Source organism: Pteronotus mesoamericanus, unplaced genomic scaffold (assembly GCF_021234165.1).
Source record: "Pteronotus mesoamericanus isolate MK-2021 breed Mesoamerican mustached bat unplaced genomic scaffold, CSHL_Meso_final scaffold_85, whole genome shotgun sequence".
Lineage (NCBI taxonomy): Eukaryota > Metazoa > Chordata > Mammalia > Chiroptera > Mormoopidae > Pteronotus > Pteronotus mesoamericanus.
The window spans coordinates 61,978,025-61,996,341 of record NW_026555329.1 but is presented as its reverse complement, the minus strand read 5'-3'; the positions used below and the strand labels follow the sequence as shown (position 1 = coordinate 61,996,341).

At 39.0% G+C, this 18,317-nt stretch overlaps 1 protein-coding gene across 1 annotated transcript; it reads left to right on the top strand.

The window, feature by feature from the left end:
• Positions 1 to 323: 323 nt before the first annotated feature.
• On the top strand, positions 324 to 16,452 carry GPR37 (G protein-coupled receptor 37). The gene is made up of 2 exons (XM_054563819.1): positions 324 to 1,358; positions 15,230 to 16,452. The coding sequence occupies exons 1-2, from the start codon at positions 324 to 326 to the stop codon at positions 16,046 to 16,048; spliced, it is 1,854 nt and encodes a 617-aa protein (XP_054419794.1). The 3' UTR covers positions 16,049 to 16,452.
• Positions 16,453 to 18,317: the final 1,865 nt, after the last annotated feature.

Here is an 18,317-nt window from a genome sequence, read left to right as displayed (position 1 = left end):
TCGCAACATTAATCAACAGTCAGGTGTTGGTCGCAACTTTTCAAGGTCAGCCATCGGGAACGGAGAGCCTCTTTCTGAACCTTGGGGATACGCGGCGCTCGGGCTGGGTTTGGCTGAGAAATGCACAGGACGCCAAAGGAGGATGGATGGTAGAGCGGGAGGGTTGTGACCCCAAGACCCATCCCCCAACCTCCCCGTAATCTCCCGTCCCCCGCTGCCAGGGCGGGGGTAAGTGACATGTGTCTAACTCTCGGCAGCAACTTAGGCAGCAGGTGTCGGTCCTAAGCAGGAGCCGCGGCTGCCGGGTGCGCCCTCACGGAGCCATGCGGGCCCCGGGCGCGCCTCTCGCCCGCACCTCGCGGCTGCTGCTTCTGCTCCTGCTTCTGCTCCTGCTCAAGGTGTCTGCCTCTCCTGCCCTCGGGTCCGCCCCTGCGCTCAGAAACAAAACTTGTCTGGGGGAAAGCTGTTCATCTACACTGAACCAGCTTCGCAGCAGGGACGCTTGGGGACCGGATAATTCTGCAGGAGACCTGCTAACGCGTGAGCCCAGGGAGGGGGAGCAGGAAGCAGCGGTACGTGCGGCGCCCTCGTGGGACCTACTCGCGGCCCGGGGCGGTGACCCTGGTGCTGGCAGAGGGGCGGAGGCGTCGGCCGCGGAGCCCTCGGGACCTCCAGCCAGGCCACCTGGCGCCTGGAGGTGGAAACGTGCCTGGGACCAGGAGCCCCCTGGAACTTTGGGGAGAGGGGACCCCACGGCTCTCCAACTCTTCCTTCAGACCTTAGAGGAAAAGGAGAAGGGTCCGAGAGGCGCTGGCATTTCCGGGCGCAGCCAAGAGCCGAGTGTGAAGACGGAACCCGGAGCCAGCGACCTTTATTACTGGCCAAGGAGAACTGGGAAACACCAGGGTTCCCCCCACGACTCCCCACCCAAGACGGTCGGTGGACCTTCGAGACACGAAGGGCGGATGATTGCACCCCCCGGCAGGGCGCTGGCCCACAATGGGTCCTCGGATGAAGGGGTCAATGAACGCGGGGATCCCCGCCGGGGAAACAGCACGAACAGGCGCTTGCGACTGAAGAACCCCTTCTACCCGCTGACCCAGGAGTCTTACGGAGCCTATGCGGTCATGTGTTTGTCGGTGGTGATCTTTGGAACTGGCATCATTGGCAACCTGGCGGTGATGTGCATAGTGTGTCATAACTACTACATGCGGAGCATCTCCAACTCCCTCTTGGCCAACCTGGCCTTCTGGGACTTTCTCATCATCTTCTTTTGCCTTCCACTCGTCATCTTTCACGAGCTGACGAAGAAGTGGCTACTGGAGGACTTCTCCTGCAAGATTGTGCCCTACATCGAGGTAATGCCTTCCAGGGGGTCTCAAGCTACTAGCTTTACCCATTTCCGAGATTTGTAGCATCAGGGCTGCTGCTCCACACACCTATGGCTACTGAACCCCTTTAAATCCCTTCACTTTTACTCTGGGTCCCTCCTTCATTTCTAGTGCCAATTATTTATGCATCTATCTATCTATCTACCTATCTATCTACCTATCTATCATCTATCAAAAGGGGTAGCTTTGTTTACTCATCTTCAAACTCATCTGCTCCCAGACTGTGCAGTAATTATGATTCCATAATGTGTAGAATTATTTAGATTTTAAATTTATCTCTCTGAATATGGTATCACATACATTTCTGACTCGGCACCTAGCAGAGATTCTAGAGTTAATAAATGGCCAGTCCATAGTGGTCATTATCAAAACAAACAAGAAAAAAACTTGTCGTTTGTCTACTAGATTTCTAGGCTCCAACATGGTTCCTCCCCCACCCCCGGCCAAGATTATTGCATTTAAAAAAATATCAAAATAGGGGTAATATTTTATTTAACAAAGGAAATCTGCCTTTTTTTTGTCAGTTGGCCTCATGATATATTAATAACCTCCTAAATTAGTTTGTGTCTTTGGCTGTCTGCCATGGTGTCCCATCTAAGTTCTCATGAAATCTCTTATTTATTCTGTTTCCTTCTCAATTTCTTAATAATTTAATTTTTTTGTATGAAGGAGCTCAAGCAAAAAAATAACACTTTGGACAACATGGCGCAGAATTTATTTAATATACTCAAAGTATACATGTTTGCCATTCATGAGAATATAAGGGATTGGCTATTTTTAAGGGATTGACACTAAGACTAGAAAATTTCTTGACTAGGGGCAAATAATAGATTCTAACTTTTGGGAACAGAAATCTTTCTGAATAAAATGTGACTGTTTTTATCCTACAGCTAGTGTCCTGCACCGTAATTATGGGAGTTGGAATTTGCTCTTTAAATGGCCTCTCTTTAAACACCGGCTCTTGGAAGGAGCCCAAGTGCTTTGTTGCCAGTTGTGTTTTTAGCCAGCTGGCCCTTGATTACCTTCATTCATACTGCCCGTTTCATTTATGGAAGCAGAAGAAAGGAAACTGTAAATATTCCAGAGCCCCTGATCCTGTCTGGCACCAGGGCCAGTGACACTATGTTAAACATTGTTCCAGGGCCTAAAGCGAGGGGATAAATAAACACAAAACAGTACCTACTTAGAAGGACCAAGGCAAGAGACAGTAAACAAGACCCTCTGTCAACCTGGCAGGGATCAGATGCAGAATCATTCCATGCTTGCTAAATCAGCTGTTGCTACTTTACCAGAATCCAGGATTTCTCTTGTTGCCAAGTTCCAAGTAGCTCTGAAATATCTAATTTATTTGGTAGACAGTTCAATTTTGAATTGCAGAGCAGGTAGTGGAGTTTATATTAGAGAATATGTGTCTACCATATGCCTTCTCAAGGTCAATTTCAATTTAAAATGTCTTTGATTGAATAATGCAGAAGAAATTGACATATGTAAAGAAGAGACAAAAGTAAAGCATAAAATGAACAGGAGAGTTATCCCAATAAAAGAGGAATATATTGACTTGTCTTAAATGTATTGGACATGTAGAAATTTTTATCATTAGAGGAAAAAAGAATAATGAAGACAAAAAAAAAAGAAATTGGGTAAAGAAAAAAATTTACCAAAGTTCTTGAAAAAACTTTCAAAGAATGGCATCCGAATTCATAAAAAAATAGAAAAAAATTTATTTAATGAGACCTGTGAGTTGTAAGTGACAGTATATATTATGTATGGATTTTAATTTTCATTCTCTAATTCTCAGAATTTAAAAAAAATATATACTGCACTTTCATTTGTATTTCATCTTCCAATTTAATTCTCTGGTCTTATAATGTGTTTTGCTTTTTCCAGTGCCTTTATTTTTAATATTTCTTAGTTATTTAAACATTTTATTATTCACAATTAATTTTTAATTTTTAATTTTTATTGAGGTATAATTGAATATAACATTATATTAGTTTCAGGTATACAACAAAATGATTTGATATTTGTATACATTGTGAAATAACCACCATAATAGGTTTAGTTAATATCTCTTACCTTACATAGTTAAACATTTTTTCTCTTGTGATGAGAACTCTTAAGGTCTACTTTCTTTCCTATTTTAACCTTGCTGTACATTACTTTTGTGACTCATTTGTTTTATAACTGGAAGTTTGAACCCTTTGACCCCCTACAACCATCTCTTTCACCTCACCCCCTAGTCCTGCCTCTGGCAAACGTCAATTAATTCCCTGTGTTTATGAACTTGTGGGGTTTTTTTTTTTTATGCTTTTAGATTCCATATATAAGTGAAATTATACAGTATTTGTCTTTCTTTCTGACTTATTTCACTTAGCATAATGCCCTCAAGACCCATCCATGTTGTTGCAAATGGCAAGATTTTATTCTTTTTCATGGCTGAATAATATTCCTTTGTGTATATGCACTACACCTTCTTTATTCATTCATCTGTCAGTAGATACTTAGGTTGTTTCCACATCTTGCCTGTTGTAATTAATGCTGCAATAAAAATGAGGGTGCATATGTCTTTTCAAATTAATGCTTTTGTGTTCTTTAGATAATTTCCCAGAAGTGGAATTGCTAGATCATATGGTAGCTCTATTTTGAATTTTTTTCAGAAATCTCCATGCTGTTCTCCATAGAAACCACAATTATTTTTATTGATCTTTACAAGTTTTCTCTCCCATCTTCTCTTTTGCCTTCTTTTCCTTTTCTACCACAGTTCTTTTATTTTCCACAACTTGAGTATTAACATAATCTTAAGGGGGTAGTGGAATTAAGGGGGAGTTGGGTTTGCATAGGAAAATAGGAGACATTTCTTCAGCAGAAATTACAGATCTTTACAATTTGCATTCAGCTCTTTATTTCAATTTGTTGTCATAAAGCTAGAGGAGAGCACCCCGCTTCCAGGATTTATCACTAGAAATGGAGTTTTTTTTTTATCATATTTAGTATTGATTTGAATGGGAATATACTAGGACCTGTGATAGAGGGTAACTTCTTCCTTCTTATTCCAGGATTAGGATGCCTTTACGGCCTAGTGATAAGTCCCATGAGGACCAAGGGCAGATGGAGCAGTAAAAACGGGGAATAGGAGAGAAGGAAATCTGGATGGATGGTAGCCATCCTAACAGACACATTATTTTAAACTGGTTTATGAGATAATCATCAGAGAAAAACTGTATTCAAAGCAATAGTGGGAGAGGGAAGGAGAGAGTGGGGGCAGAGGCGGGGGGAGGGAGAGAGAGAATGAAGGTCTGGAGAATGGCAGAGGAGTTCCCTGCCACACCATTCCCGTAAAGACCTAAAAAACTGATTAAAGCCAACTAATGCAGGCATTGAATGTGGCAACTGCAACGCCTCTTTGCTCGTTACTTGGTGGAAGCCAACCAGAGTCCATGTATCATCTGATCCAGATCCACTAAATATTTATTTGTTTGGATCTTAATTGGAGGCTTTGAATAATATAGACTCTTTCTTAGTTTAAAGAACTCACTCCTTCATGGTGTGTGGTGGGGCAGGACACATCAAATAGTTCTAAAATAATCCCATCTCCAACTGTATGTTTTAAAGTGTTTGTTTTACTGGGATACAAGATTCCTAGATGATGGTGGAAAATGAATAAAGAGAATGCATCTCACCAGGGCCTCAGGACTCGGGATAATTTGTAAAACATCTAGAATCTCTTGTGATGAAAACAGCCAGATTTTCCCATGGATTTAGAAATACTGCTTTTAAACTGAATGAAACAAATGGTCCTTCATTTCCTTAGATTATAGTTAGCACTGATGAGTAAGAAAGGAAGGTTCTGGAAGCTGAAGTTGATAATACCACAGAGGAATGTGATTCTACACAGATGTCCCTAGAATCCATACATTCAAGTAATAGCACATTTATCATGGCAGATGGTAAATTTGCTTGAGTGGTATAGCCATTAGGTATTCTAATGGACTTTTAAGTGGAAACATACAGTTTTATGAGCAATTTGAAAGTTACTAATAATATTCTCAGGGAAAATAGACTCAATGTGTGAGAATGGTACTTAAAAATAGTTCATGACTTCCCATTAATCCCTTTATAATTATTTTCTGCATTCCCATGCAAATGAAAATATTTAGCTGATAACTACTACAGAATGGGAAAAAACATATAGAGTATGCTCTTTTTTTATAATTTCATTAATGAACAGTGTATAGTGAATTTGGGTCCCACCCAAGAAATAAAAGCTTTATGATATTCAGATGTAAAATTTAAGTAATTTTCTTAACTATTGATTATAGTAAGAATGCTATCCTTTCTAAAGTTTGGCAATGAAGTATAAACAGGAACATGATTTTTCTCTACTTCTCTTCTAGAAATATCAGTTGGTATTCAGCTTTTAGGGGTGATACATAAAATAGCAGCACCTAATAACTGATTAAAGGACAGTTTGAATAATTCATTTCCTATAACCCTTTTCCATATATGTCATCAGTCATTCACTTATTCACTATTCATCCATTCATCAAACATTTATTGGGCTTTTTTTTTTCTATGATAGACAGTGTGTTAGTAGGGGACAGGAAGAGGGAGGGGAAGAACTGAACAAATGTCCAAAATGAACACATAGATGAGTTACTGCTACCAATGTTTATGGGAAAGTAAAATAATGTTTTATTGTGTGATGAATACTATAATAAAGAGTTAAACAAGGTATTATGAAAGTAGTTCAGAAATGGCCCTGGAATGGGTCAGCTCACAATTGTACTTAGTTATGATCAAAGATAGAAAAATTAAAGTAAAAAACTGTGCTCCGTCTCTTTTTGGATAATATTTTTTACAGTTAGTCTTCATAAATGCCATACAGCCTAAGTGTGTGCTGAAAAGCTACATCTATGAAAATCTTAATTCTTCCATTCTTGTTTTCTCAATCTTTCCTGGGATAGGAGACTCATAAGAATAATTAGCAAAATAATTTGGGAGAAAGGACAGTCCTAGAAATGTCATTTAGAAAACAGAATTATTCTAAATATTCTTAAATATTTAGTTATTATTTAGAATATAATGCCTGAGATAACCATCTCTACTTTGGAATTATTAGTCCTTATTAATCATAAGGGCATTAATTAAGTCAAATTTTAAAATTGTACTTAAGTGTCTGGCTGATGTAGCAATGTAATAACAGTACATTAAACTGAGCCCCTTCCTTCTGAAAATCTCAATGACATACCTGTTATTCGATTTGACCTTAGAGAACCTAGGAAGAAAGGCTAACAAGAGAGGTACTTTAGACCCTGTTATTGAGTACGAGGAAGGGAAGCATAAGGAATGCTTTTCCAAGAATTGTATTACTCTCTCAAGCACACAATCAGAGTGAGGACTTATCCTGAGTTCCTGAGGGCTGCCAAGGTATCTGGTTGTGTCAACAAAGCATCCTTCAACAGCAAAAAGGAACCAAATATATCTGCAGAAGCAAAACAGATCTGAGCATATATGTCTACCAAAGGCTGACATATAGGTGTGGGTCTACCTTGTCCTTTGCTCTTACACAGCCTGGATCTTGATAGAATGTTTCCACCTGTAATAGCTCTTCCTGTGTGCTACAGCGAGATTCAACAGTGTCACACTGGATGCACAGGGATCTGTGTCTGGGATGTGGACTGTGGGGAGACAGACGGATGGGCTTCTAGGCAGAGAGGTTTGTCTCTGGCACTGCACCTCTGCTCACATCTCCAGGGCTCGTCCTGTCATTTTACTTCCCAAGAATGGACCTGCCAACGTCCCATAATTAACTCAACCTTGTTGCCAAGACTAACTCTTAAGTATCCTAATTAGAATGATATTCTTAGTGCCAGAAGAGATGATCTCATCCAAAATTTCAAGGTGGAGTGGAGAAAGGGATTGCAGCAACCTCAAATAGGGGGTCTTTCCATTTGCAAAGTGGGTGTAGATACTTTCCATAAGACACAGGATATAATCACAGTGCCAGGCTTATTTCTGAGACAGAATATTTTGTTTGTGAATTTATGATAGTCTTCAGTGTCATTTGTCAGCATATTTGAGTGGTCATCGCATTAATGAGGCCAAGGCCATTGATTCGATCCCTGCCTGGAATGAGTCATTTTCATTCCGTCTATGACTCTACTTAGGGTCGCCATTTTTATTCCCTCCTCATCATTCTCTGCCTTATTTCTCTGCCTTTCCTCCTACCTTTACTGCCTTCTCCTTGGGTCAAACCTCTCCTGTATAGGAGAAACATCCTGTTAACTAATTCACAGCAAGATGTGAGATTTAGAGATATTTGCCTTATGTAAGAGGACTGAGTGAGAAAGAGTACTACTTTCTTAACAGACTACCAAGGAAATTTATAGAGAAATCATTCAAATCATAATTACCCAAGCACAAATGGAGGAGGCCAACTCTAATTTGGTTTTCATGTAGGTTCACCATCATGCAAATCAACGTCATTAGGCACAGGGACAATAAGCAAACATTTGTTACTCTTCTTTAGAAACTCATTAGAATCCCGAGGTAAAAAACATAAAGTCCAGGTAACTTGAAGTTTGATTAGAAACATCATGATACTAAGTATTGAAAACTGGACTGTGGCTTGGGGGATATACTACATTTTCTAATAATTATCTAATTTCTAAATAATTTCTAATTATTATCAATGATGATGGAATACATAACTTTCTAAAGACCTTTTAATCCCAATAGATGGCTTTTCCATCTTAGGACAAATGATGTTAATGATTTTTTTTTTTTTTTACTACACAAGAAATATACTGTGTTACACAAGTTAGAAGTCACTGTTGGTAGGAAACCTTCTGTCAAGGTAAGACTATAAAGGTAAAGAAAGATTTATAGAAACAGGACAAATTTGGGGATGATATATTGGCTTTTAAGTAGTCTCAGCTGTTTTTAAAATAACTAACATCATGTTATCAAGCTTATGCAAGGGAGAGGGAGGTAGAGGATGAGGCAGTAATGACAGTTAATGCCTTCAAAATATTTTTCTCCACGGCACTGGGAATCACGTACAGATGAAATAGGTTGGGCACAGTTGAAATAAATGGACGTTTGTGATATGTAGGTGTGTCAGATTAACTCTCAGTGATACCGATGAAGGTGAGAAGCTTCCCTTGACAGTGGAAGAGTGGCCGTGAAGAGCTTTGTTTCATTTTGGAGGGGTGTGTGTGTGTGTTTGCAAGGGATGAGGCACATCTGTCCAATTCACTCTGCTTTTCTTTGGAAACACTGATGGAAGTTGATCACTGCTGTAGCATCATGATTTGCACGCGTTCTGAAATGAAGTCCTTCTGATAAAGGCCATCTCGTTCATATCTGTCTGATAAACAGTGGCCCTGATAAACATGCTTGTCCCCACGGGTGTTCAAAGAAGTGACTCTTCCTGAGGAAGTTGCCCTGAAGTGCTGTAAGGAGTAGGATTTTGGAAAATGAAAGAGGAAGCCAAAGGCATACAAGCTCAAGCCATTTAGAGTTTTCAAAGGAAAACTCTACCCTGTGCTCCTCTTGCTTTTTTCTTAATTGTTAGGCCTGTAACCACGGACTCATAATAGATAATCATTCATGGCCCAAATGAATGGGTTTTCTTAACAATAATGCCCTTGTTTGGAGAGTTACTTGTAAACAAAGGACAGGACAGAAATAAATGCACTTAAACATCTTTTTGAGATAAAATATGTTAGGCTAGAGTACAGTTATCATGACTTTGGTTAGAAATTTTCCTATTTTGTAAAAATCAGTGTATTCTGGTTGCTTTACTGTAGTTAAAGCATGTAGATTTAATTTCATATGGAAGAAATTTTGCTTGGACATACATTGGTCTCCCCGCCCCCCCATTAGGCTTATCATTGATTTCTGTGGGAATCAATGTAAACCAAATCAAAGAGTAAAGATGCTCTTTACCTGGTTAAGAGTTGGACCTTATGCGATCCGTGTTGTCTGTTTCCTAGCTTCCTCTCATTCGTAATGCTTTCTTATTTGTCTGCAGGAGGCTTCTGAGAAATGGAGCAATAGCTAACACAGGATCTTCACTGATGACAGTTTTTCATAAAGTATCCGCATGCTCTTTCTTCATATTATTTGGAATGAACAGGGATTTAGTGTACTACAAAGTGAATATGGTGGTCCCAGTTTTCGCATGACATGAAGTTGGTCTTGCATTAGACACTCCCCCACTGGGGAGGACACTTGGCACAGGAGTTGCTCCTTTCCCACCCCAGTGCTCAGGTCTCGGCTTTTCCCTGTGCCTGTCGGTATTTTGAAGGCTGCCGCCACTGGAAGCCTCCTGCTCAGGATGCTGACTGGGCAGCGGGGGAAGGAGCTTTCCTCTGGTGACTCTGGGATACAAAGAAGAGCAGAACACTGCTGTTTGAAAGAAAGATTTACAAGTCATTTATTTTGATTCTTTTGATTTTGTAGTTTGATGCCAATCCCCTCAAAATGCTCAATACCTTAATTTCCCCACTAGCTAAATATTTCTACTTCCAGCTATCCTCTAATGTTGAGTCTCAAAATTAATAGCCTTGTCTGTTAAAAGTGTTTACAGTTCTGCTTTTGTGGATGTTAATTATTCCTCCCATTGCAGTTTAATTAATAAGAGATTGCATCTTACTCATTTCATCTCTCAGGATGTTGCTTCAAAGAACTAACATCTAAGCTAATGCTTAACAGCTTTACTCCCAAGAGCATATTTTATAGTGATATTGAATTTTAGCAATGAGCTATGGTCATTAAATGCAGAAGATCCAGCATTCATGATACAGTTTTATAATTGCATATAATTGCACCATTCATCTTGGTAGAATTTCTAATGAGCTGTATGTAAACAAGTATATTTAAAAATTGTGACAGAAAATCTTTTCATGTTACCCCAACATTTAGCAGTTTTAAGTACATGGATATATTTCATATCGCAGTAAGCAGAAATTAGCCCATCATCCATTATCCAGGTTATTCTTATCAGTTTCTGAGGTATGCAGTTAATTCTTTACAGATGTTTAAAGCTCTCTGTAAATGATTTGGGAAAGCACTGAGCAGGGAATTTGCACCTTTCTGGTTGTCTCACATCCTGAAATTGAATGCATAAGTGAATTTACGGAAAACTGTCTGAAGTAAGAACACTGCAGGCAGTAACAGCAGTAGTGAGTAGACATCTAAGACTGGCATGAGGCTGCGGTTGCTGTGGCAACTGCATTGTAAGTGCTCTCTGCATTTGGGGCAGCGGTATTTTTTTTTTTCCTAGAGGCTCCTTTAAAACTCCCTCTGTAGCTCCCTTTCTGGACAGTTCACCTTCTTTCAGATGGATCTAGATGACAGAAAATAGTATCCGAGAGAAGTACAATTTGAAAACAGGAAGCTGTATGCAGGAGCTTCCTGAAATTAGTCTATGAAAATTGGGAAGGTTCCCTCAATCCATGAATCATCAAGAGGATTACAGATCAGACATGCTGAGGTTCTGACTCAGAACTAAAGCTTTTGGGAACATGGCTGAAGAACTGAACATCTTCAAATAAAATACAATGCAGAAAAGTTGCTGAGCAAAAAGTTGGAGCACACATAAATCTTGATTGCTTAAAATTTGTCCCAGCTTTTGTTACCATGTGAGATGAATATACAGAACCTAGGAAACCCTGTTTTGCTTTCTGAAACAGTGACTATCTTCTAACTGAGAGTGAATGTGCAGCACAGTTTATCATATACAAGGAGTGGCAATCTAACGCTCCCATCTTTATATGTGTCTGCCCCACCCACATTCAGGTACTATTACTTCTCAAGAAATACTTTGCAACTGACTTGTGGATAGTTATGCAAATACTAGCTAGGTCTTGTGATAATTGGTCCAGATTTTAAATCTGTAGATTTAAAATTTTAAATCAGAGAGATTAACTGGGGACAACATGCTATCTCTGCTATGTTCTTTGTAAGTAATGGTAGAAAACTACCAACAAAATTGATGTTTTGAGCCTCTCAGAGATTGCCTCTCCCTAGAGCGACTAGTATTTTTATATCACCAAGCTATCCTTTTAATAGAAATATTATCCATAATTTAGAAAGAGTGCACAACATAAACCTTGTAGTTCTGCATTTGTAGACTGACTCAGGATGTATAGTGACAGAGAAACGCACCAAGACTTGTCTTAGTGAAGACTGCACAGAAAGCCTTGCTGAGGATTTGTGTATCTTTGATAATTTGAGAATTTTTATTTTGCTTTACATTCTTATAGACAAAGTGAATCAAAATATTTCAAAAAATAAAATATAAATGTAAAGTCTCAAAAATCTCTAAAATAGAATGCTGTAATTTTCACAGAATACTCTTTGACATAAACTTTTGGGAAATGCCAAGTCCTTCTCAGATTTCCATTCAAAGTGTGGCAATTACTGACATTAAAAAATATATATAATCTGATCTTGGGACACTTGCACAGTGTGGACCTCAATTTTAAGAATTATTCTGAGTGTTCAGCATAGGTACAAAATAAATTTCCATCAAGGTGAGCAACTTATTAATTTGAAGGTTAATTTTCAAAATGTGACTGTAAAGATGACTCTTTTCTTAATAGAAGTCATATTAAATTGATATTTCTTATACTGGTGTTTATATGAAACTTCCTGAAGATATGGTTAAGTAAAAATTGTGGTTATAAACTCAATCGTGACATCTTGTTGTGCACTGACCTAGCTCTTTGTTAGTCCTATTTTTTCATACAATTAAACCACTCATTATATCTCATTTTCAAACTGTCTCCAATAATAAGAGAACAGTCAGGGCATGGATACGATGTCCTTATTTTTCATATTAAAAGTAGTAGACACTGACTAATGTGTAGTGCGTAAGAAGAAGAGATGCTATTTGATGTTGGAACTCAGAATCCACAAGGCTTGCTGTACACTGGCGCGCCAGGAGGCGCCCAAGGCTTCTTTCCTGCCCCCTGTTCTGCATGCAGTTGGAAGCCCAGCTCCCTCTTTGAGCAAGGACTTCCACCACCTGGTCATCGCCAAAACAGGTTATCTGGAAGTCATGGATGGTTTCTCTCCATCTGGAATGAGAAACGATCCTTCCACAAAAGGTGAGGAAACCTCATGAAGATTTCCTGCTGAATGAGCAGCTGCACGGACAGATACAGAAAGTGTTTGGGCAAGAACTACTCAATTATTCTTTGAGTCTGAGTCAGGGAAATTTGATTTGTTAGTACGCATGCCTGGCAACATCATCCTACAGATCTCTTTTCTTAATTTGGATGACATTGGGCAGCTATCAGAAACCTGCAAAAAATTCCAGAGGATGTGTAACAGTGAAGAATTCTGGGAGAAATTTAGAACTTTATACGTTAAAAATACTTTTGATACCAAGAAAATAGGGATAACCATTTACAAGAAGCTGCTAGCTTTTCATCAAAATGCAGCCCAACAGACGATCACACAGGAAGACAGACGGCATTTTTCTAAATTTAACTGGAGTGACAAAATTTTAAAAAAATAAGGATTTAAATCGAACTTTCATGTAACAGTTAGTACCATTAGAGCTTGCCTGTAGCCAAGACTGGGTTGAAGTAATTATCTGGTGGATTTAAGTTGGATGATTTGTTTAAAAAATAAACTTATTTTCTCTCAAAAAACAAATCTACAAGGCAAGTTGCCATTGTTCTGGGGAGAGTGACAGCTTGAATGTAGTACATAAACAACTCATGTTTTGAGAGCTAAAATTATTATAACAAATGGTTTTCCTTTTGTCAACATTTTTTCCTTGTCACTTTGCCAAGGCGCAGCCTATAGCCTTGCTTAAACACTTCCACTAGCAGAGGGAAGAGCAAATGCAAATACCCGGGGGCCTGGGGCCTGGGGCGCAGCCCAAAGCATCCCATTCACAGAGGGAGTTTTCTTTTAGTCTCGTTTTTTCTTAATCCTTATGAATATTTTATCGTCTACTCATTGTCCTTGCTTAAATATATACATCATGGCCACATTTATTAAACATTAAATCACTTCCATTTCCCCCAAATTAGTTGAGTAAATTTATTGTGCCCAGATGGTCACTGAGAACCACCTTCCCACTTCTGAGTGAAAAAAAACTGCCTCTTTTCTTTTCTATATCCCCAATATCTAGCAGGGTACTGTGCAAATGTGTGCTTGTGTTGAATGTATGCCTATGTACCCTATTAGAATGTGTGCATGATGCTCAATAAATATTTTATATTAGATGATTGAATGATAGTATGTTTGCATGAGGAGCATTCATTAATATTCCTGGAAAAGCCTCTGCGTGGAAAAAAATATATATGTGTATAGAGTTCATAACTTCTAATTTGATTTACTGAGATGTCTGGACCATATGTGTGTAAGAGTAGTTTCTCTTTGAATATAATGCTCTCTGTGGTCAGCATCAGAGTTTTCTGATCTTCTGAAGTCTTCCTATGGCTGGAGTATTTAGACATTCTATTTGGTTCCTTTTGGGGGGCATATTTTCATGGTTATTTTATTATACCTTCTCTTATCTTTGATATTCCCTCATTATCTCATATTTCTTTAAATTTGATGAGCATATTTATTTCATGATAATTGTGCTTATATCTGATTCTGTAACTTGCTTCTTCCTGCATATGAGCACATAGTGGTAGATTGTTCCTTGCATATTGTGATTTTTAATTTTGAATCCATGTACCTGGAATTTTATCTGTGCAATTTCTTTAAGGTCTCATTTTAAAGTGCATTCTTCCAGAGAGGTTTTGTGTTCACTTGTCTGGTGCCTGGGAAAATTTTAAATTACATTTTGGGTTTCTCTGAGCCACATAGACAGCGTGATTTCTGGCTCTAGTTCTGTGTAAATTCAGGCTACTGGTTGGAATTTGCCCTTCCCTCTCAACTCCCCAAGTTGTCCGGATTCAAATGCTAAAATCTAGACAAGTTTCTCCACTATCTCGCTTGATTGATTTTTCTTTTTCTCTTTATACCCATGAAGATATCACTATTTCGGGCTTTCCAAATTCATAAGGATCTTTGACCTAAACCAACTCATGGTGGCTGCAGATTTGTTTCCTGCCTCTGTGTACGTGGACTCTGGTCCCATCCTTCTAACTAAAACTGGCTTGGACCTCTCATCAGGATGGGCAGATGCCCCAAAGGCAAACATGCTGCACGGAGTGGGGGACGGGACGGTGGGGGGCAGGGGACAGTTATCACTGACCTGTTTTGAATTTGTGTTCTTGATTTTGACCTCTGGAGAATTGTCCTTTCTTGTTTTTTGTAGTTGTATGCAAAAATAATATTAAAACACTTATATTTGCATTTAGGAGAAATTGAAAGAGATGTCTACTCATCTAGTTTGTTGGAAACAATAAGCTCTTGAATGTTTGCTCTGTGTAAGGCATGCTATTGACCCTCACCCTGGAAAACACAGCCATCCTTTCCACTAATGAAAATGGGATACACTCAATTATCCTTACTCCTCACCTAGATGGTCCACTGGCGGGCATTTTCAGGCAACTGAAATTCTTGGGGTCTCTTTGTTTTTCTCTATAATAAAATGGTATTGGACTAAATGATCTTTATGGATCCTTTCAGCCATACATTGTTTTGACTCCATGACCCTGAACCATTCCATTTTTATTTTTATTTTCAATTTTCATCCGTACAATGACTCAGCTGAAGTCACCGACCCAGTTACCATGCCTTACTATTCCAGGAAATTGTTCTCTCTCTCTGGCCAAACCGCATTTATTGCCTTAGTGTTTTGATCTTTTTCAGCTCCCACCCACAGGTGAGATCGCTCATATTCTGTGTTCCTCCCCCAGGTTGCTTCTCTCGGAGTCACGACCTTCACCTTATGTGCTCTGTGTATAGACCGCTTCCGTGCTGCTACGAATGTACAAATGTACTATGAGATGATCGAAAACTGTTCTTCCACAACTGCCAAACTTGCTGTCATATGGGTTGGTGCTCTCCTGTTGGCGCTTCCAGAAGTTGTTCTTCGCCAGCTGAGCAAGGAGGATTTGGGCTTCAGCGGCCGAGCTCCTGCGGAGCGCTGCGTGATAAAGATCTCTCCTGATTTGCCAGACACCATCTACGTTTTAGCCCTCACCTATGACAGTGCGAGGCTCTGGTGGTATTTTGGCTGTTACTTCTGTTTGCCCACACTTTTCACCATCACCTGCTCCTTAGTGACTGCAAGGAAAATCCGCAAAGCAGAGAAAACTTGTAGCCGAGGGAATAAGCGGCAGATTCAGCTAGAAAGCCAGATGAACTGCACAGTGGTGGCGTTGACCATTTTATATGGCTTTTGCATTATTCCTGAAAACATCTGCAACATTGTTACCGCCTACATGGCCACAGGGGTTTCCCAGCAGACAGTGGACCTTCTCAATATCATCAGCCAGTTCCTGTTGTTCTTTAAGTCCTGCGTCACGCCGGTCCTCCTGTTCTGTCTGTGCAAGCCCTTCAGTCGGGCCTTCATGGAATGCTGCTGCTGTTGCTGTGATGAGTGCATTCAGAAGTCATCAACAGCGACCAGCGATGACAATGACAATGAATACACCACAGAGCTGGAGCTCTCACCTTTTAGTACCATACGCCGTGAAATGTCCACTTTTGCTTCTGTCGGAACTCATTGCTGAAGGACGTTTGGTTTCGTTAGATTTTTGTTTGTTTGTTTGATTTTCATACCCTGTGAAAGTTTTTACTTTGTATTTTTCCTTACTGGGAAATAAATGCAAAAAAAGAGAGAGGAATATTAACTACTGTAGGACTGATTTTGCAAATTAATATTTGTGCTTTGAAAAAAATGTTTAGTTATTTAAGTATGAGGAAGCCAATAGTTTTAGATTCTTTTATCTGGTATGGTGCTAATATTTTATTTGAAAAAAGTTACAGCACCTTAATTAATTGCTAACTTTCTTTCTTTTCAAAATGTAATCACTGTATATTGATTATAGCCATGTGATTTTGTAGGTTATTTTATGTTTGAGTTGTGATTGAAAGTATATTGTATATAGTATCATGAGATGATTTGTAGATAAAAAACATTCACAAAGTAGCACCAAATAAATTATACTTTATTCTTTAATGTCATTGTCAATCTACTTTTAACCAATTTTCAATAAATCTTTTAATTGCCTTAAATACACAATTACTGGTCCTATGCACAATTTAAAATCGGCCTTATTGTTTTATAATTTTGTTTTCCTTTAAGGTAATCACTGTGTTATAAAGTTTTCCTAATAGTACTATTTTATATGTATGACTCATAAAACTATATTGTAAGTTAAAACTGTATTTTTAATATTCGGGTAGAGATGTAAGATTACCTCCAAATATTTATAAAATATGAATAGACAGCAGAGTAAGAAGAAACTATCTTATTATTTTTTAATTTACCTCTGAACTAGCATGTAGAGCTATAGGTTTTCCTATGAGGAGTAATGAGCAGAATCAAGGACTGAAAAACAATGCACTTGTCACCTGATTTCCCCTGAACACCGACCTGTGACGCACTGCGAATCTTGTGTAAAGCACTCTGAGTTCTAGTTTTCCTCCTTTTAAAAAATGAACTTCATTAAATCTGTGCAACTTCTTTAAGTAGAGTGAAAATACAGTAGTGGAATAATAAAATATTTATATATCTTGATTAGAACACTTGAATATTCAAATGCTACCTTTAAATTTATATTCCACAAACTTCTAGCAAAAAACAAACCCTCTCCGTTTGAATAATTTGAATTCCTTAAGGAGTTGAAGTTGTAGCAGCTGTGTAGGATGCCTGCCATGTGGGACACATGTCTAAATCAGATGGCAGAGACATTGACCTGGTGACCCCGTGTGGTTATAAGGTCCCCGTCTTCAGAAGAAGCCCATGGGGGAACATAATATTCCAGCTGGAAACCACCCTCTGTGTTTTCTGCTTGTCAATTTCTATACTATTTGGCATAACTGAGTAGCACTTCTTTCTTCCAGATTCTAACATCATGTTATTTAAATCATTACACTTTAGTGCTAGAAAAATAAAGATACTTAACCCACATGAATCCCAGATTATGACAGTGCCCGGGATATCTCCTCTTTCTCAGTCGGTACCCTTCAAAGGGATATCTTCCCTTTCTGTCTGTGTTGTAAGGGATTTGAAAGAGAATAAGAACAAGGCATCATTGTCTTCTTAGAGATCGCTGTAGTAAGTCTTTAGAAGATTTCTAAAGGACACCTGAACTAAGTTTTGGCTGCTGAGAAGATCAACAATTGTGATTCCCCAGTGTCTCTCATAGTATTTAGTCAATTTTATAAAAAAAAAAAGAAATATTGATGGAGCATATGGTATAGAAAAAGTTCTACACTATTACTGCAGTGTATAAAATAAAGTATAGAGCTTAGGGTCTGACATTACAAAACCAGGCAGGGGTGGGATGGCAAGGAAGGAATAAGACCAATACATTAACAACTCTGATATAAGGTGAGACTCATTAGAAAGGTGTGAAATTCTAGGAGAGTTTTGAGCACATCAATGTATAGGACATCGTGAAAGGCTTTAGGAAGTAACTGGACGGGAATGCCTTCAAAGGAGTTGTTGATGAAATGGACACTTCAGAAGGAAAGAGATAATTAAAGGAATAGGAGGAGGAATCATGAGGTGTGGTTGAAGAATAAATGAATGGTCCAATTTGGTGTCTATGCTATATGTGCTATGATGAAAATATGCATCGAGACCGTATTATAAAAAAGGTATGGCTTCACATCTCTGGCATTCTACATTAGCGTTCATGAGAGAGGCGCTGCCCTTCCTTCGCCCCATACCTCATACCATGTGTTCATTAGCATCAGGTGTAGCAACTTCCTCTCCCCTACATTCACACTGAACAGAAGAAGGTTTAGCGGCAATCTTGATTCCTCTGAGAA

Excerpts from the sequence above, each read along its gene's own strand:
- GPR37 (XM_054563819.1), top strand. The coding sequence starts at position 324 with ATGCGGGCCCCGGGCGCGCCTCTCGCCCGCACCTCGCGGCTGCTGCTT. Across the intron at positions 1,359-15,229 it reads AGATTGTGCCCTACATCGAG|GTTGCTTCTCTCGGAGTCAC; the intron begins GTAATGCCTTCC and ends TTCCTCCCCCAG.